General features: G+C 38.2%; 1 protein-coding gene across 1 annotated transcript; it reads left to right on the top strand.

Moving 5' to 3' along the window:
- The first annotated feature begins 371 nt into the window (after positions 1 to 371).
- LOC110760354 (heavy metal-associated isoprenylated plant protein 7) lies at positions 372 to 2,616 on the top strand. Its single transcript, XM_021962602.2, has 5 exons — positions 372 to 606; positions 736 to 991; positions 1,085 to 1,287; positions 1,405 to 1,492; positions 2,023 to 2,616. Exons 1-5 carry the CDS (start codon positions 598 to 600, stop codon positions 2,445 to 2,447), a joined length of 981 nt encoding a protein of 326 aa, XP_021818294.1. The 5' UTR covers positions 372 to 597; the 3' UTR covers positions 2,448 to 2,616.
- Positions 2,617 to 3,225: the final 609 nt, after the last annotated feature.

The raw sequence follows: 3,225 nt of genomic DNA, 5'->3' as shown, positions 1-3,225 counted from the left end.
ACCCAAATAAAAATATAATAAAATTCTTTTAATCCCACTCACTTCACGAAATTCATCCCACCATTCTAATAACTCCAAGTCCAACACATGAAGGGGGTGCCAAAATGACAAGGCAAGAGAGGAAAGATTGTGAAAGCAACAAGAGCAATGGAGGAGCAGAAACAAGTGCAAGAAAAATCCAGAAATGCCCCAAAATGAGCCAAAGCAAATAAGCGACAGAGCATGGAAATAATAATCATCTCCAGAAAAGCCCGTCCTACATAGCACGTGGCCCTTAAAAAGTGCCACGTCATGGGGGGGTGGTGGTGGGGGGGGGGGGGGGGGAGAGGTGTAGTTTAGACGAGAGAGAGTGACATAGAGAACCGAGTGGGGGTCTGGCTTCAGATCTGATGGCCCTCAACAGAGTTTTAATATGAAATAGCAGGAAATTAAAAAAAAAAATACAAGAAACTCGAAAGTTTTATACAAACACAAAGAGAGCCCATTCTCTCTCTCTCTACACTTGCACACATAAAGAGAAAGCTGAGCTCCACCCAAGACCAAGAGAGTGTGTGTTAAAACTCAATCAGAGTAAAACTAGAAACCAAAACTAAACCAATGGGGGAGGTCCTACTACCTTATAATCTTTACTGTTTTGTATTTTGTATTTTTTTTTAAAATATGATTGTTTCATTCAAAGTTTGCATCTTTTGTTTATTTGGGCTTATTTGTGTATCTGGGTTGGTGTTTGTTTAGGAGGAGAAGAAAATGGAGGAGAAAAAGCCAGAGGAGGTGAAGAAGCCAGAGGCAGAGGAGAAGAAGGAAGAGAAGAAAGAAGAAGAGAAAAAGCCTGAAGCTGAGGAAAAGAAGGAAGAGAAGAAGGCTGGGGAGGGCAAAGAGGCTGATGCTGCTCCTCCACAGCCACCGCCACCTCAAGAAATTGTGCTCAAAGTTTATATGCATTGTGAAGGCTGTGCTCGCAAGGTCAAGAGGTGTCTCAAAGGCTTTCAAGGTTCGGCTTTTCAGATTTGGTTTGTTTTCTGTTTGTATTAATGTTAAGTGTTATTGGGTTGATAGATTAATGTGTGTTTGTTTTTAATTTCAGGGGTGGAAGATGTGAGCACAGATTGCAAGACTCACAAGGTGGTTGTGAAGGGTGAGAAGGCTGATCCAATTAAGGTTCTTGAGAGAGTTCAGAGGAAGAGTCACAGACAGGTTGAGCTTCTCTCTCCAATCCCAAAGCCACCAGCTGAGGAGAAGAAGCCTGAAGAGAAAGAGCAGCCCAAGCCAGAGGAAAAGAAAGAAGAGGTACTCAGTTCACTCAAGCTTTTTCATTTTCAGTATTTTTTTCTTTTAAATTTATAATTTCTTGCCTGATTTGGTTCTTATTAATTTGTTGGGTTCAATTGTTTTCGTATTTTGCAGCCTGTGGTTATCACAGTGGTGCTGAAGGTTCACATGCATTGTGATGCTTGTGCACAAGAAATCAAGAAACGCATTCTGAGAATGAAAGGTAAGCTCAACCTCGTTTTCCTTTGTTCTCTAGAAACTCCAGAAAGAAAAAAACAAAAAAAAGTTGGTCTTTTCTTTGATTTGATCCCATTTCTTCCTCTTGGTTCATGCAATTCTACTACCTTCCATTAAAAATATTTAAAAACTAAAATAAAAAAACAAAATTGAGGTATGAATGCGTTCGCAATTAACGGCACTTTTATTAGTTGTGCAATGCATCTGTAACCTCCCAAAAAAAAAAAGAGAGAGAAAATAAAAAGAAAATCACTTTCTTTTTGTGAATCTCTTAAAAAAGAGTTTATTCTCTCACCAATGACCAATCTTTCAGTGTCAATACATTCTTTTTCTTAAATTAAATAATAGATTTCAATAAACCAGGGCCAATTAAAGTCAATTCAATTCCATTAATTCAATACCAAATCCCACCAATCCCAAATTTCATTTATGTTGAAAATCTTCAAACATCTCTTTCTTTGTCCTTCAAAAATCTTTTCATTCTGTGCTTTTTCTTTTTTGCGTAAATTCTTTTAGGAGTGGAATCTGCTGAACCGGATCTAAAGAGCTCAGAAGTGACAGTAAAGGGTGTGTTTGATCCACCCCAGCTAGTAGAGTATGTGCACAAAAGGACTGGGAAGCATGCTTCCATTGTGAAACAAGAACCAGAAAAGAAAGACAAAGAAGAAGCCAAAGAGGCCAAAGAGGAGAAAAAAGGTGGTGAAGAAGGTGACAAAGATAAGAAAGGTAAAGATGAAGAGGCAAAACCAGAAGAGAAGAAAGGTGATGAAGCTCCACCAGCTGCTGCAGAAGGAGGAGCTGCCACAGAAGAGACCAAGGTGGTGGAGCTCATGAAGAAAAATGAATACTATTATTACCCACCAACGTATGCCATGGAGTTGTATGCCCACCCACCTCAGATCTTCAGTGATGAGAACCCAAATGCCTGCTCTGTTATGTAAAAAAATAGCAATGCCAAGGGTAGAATGGGGACATGGGTTGAAAAATGTTCAATTACCGTATTTTCTTGTCCTACTACTGCATCTGCATGTGCCCTCTGTGTTACTGTGTAGTTTCTTTCTTGCTTTGAACTTTCATCTATCTACAGAGATAAGCTGTGGAATTTTGTTAGGCTGCCGCTGCATGTATTTACCTTTTTAGTTGGTAACTTGTTATATATAAAATATATAATATAAAACAATAATAATAACTATATCATAGTATATAATGACATGTAAATACAAATCCTTGTGCTTTTTACCAAATCTTTTATCTGGCCAGGCCAGATTTTGGAGTTTCTTGGGGTAAAAGTCTTGTCAATAACTCTTTTAAAACAGGCGGATTGGGAAGTTTTAAAGTGATTGTCTCCAGATTGTTCAGTTTTTTCGGCTGGCTCAGGTGACTAGGGAAATTTTACCCATGTCTGCTTTGTTATTGGGATGACTCTGTTTACAATTTGTGTATTTGTATTGTTATTCCTATTGATTTAATAAAATTATATCGCCTTTTTTTCCCAAAAAAGAAAGTGGATTGGGTAGTTGTTCTTTCTTGTAGGCCTTGTAAGAGGGTTGAAAAGCGATTGAAATGAATGAAACATAGACCCTTAGGTTTCCAATATTTCAGCACTTACAGTGGCTGTGAGATGTGCAATTCTGCATTGACCATTGATTCCCAATAATAAATTAAATAAAATGAAAAAGAATGCCAATAGTTGTCTTATGTTGAGCTCTGTGGACCATC

The sequence above is a fragment of the Prunus avium genome, chromosome 5 (genome assembly GCF_965620075.1).
Source record: "Prunus avium chromosome 5, drPruAviu1.hap1.1, whole genome shotgun sequence".
Taxonomy (NCBI): Eukaryota; Viridiplantae; Streptophyta; class Magnoliopsida; order Rosales; family Rosaceae; genus Prunus; species Prunus avium.
The sequence above is the reverse complement of the archived record's forward strand: the minus strand, read 5'-3'. Positions and strand labels throughout refer to the sequence as shown.

Excerpts from the sequence above, each read along its gene's own strand:
- LOC110760354 (XM_021962602.2), top strand. Across the intron at positions 992-1,084 it reads GTGTCTCAAAGGCTTTCAAG|GGGTGGAAGATGTGAGCACA; the intron begins GTTCGGCTTTTC and ends TTTTAATTTCAG. Across the intron at positions 1,493-2,022 it reads ACGCATTCTGAGAATGAAAG|GAGTGGAATCTGCTGAACCG; the intron begins GTAAGCTCAACC and ends AAATTCTTTTAG.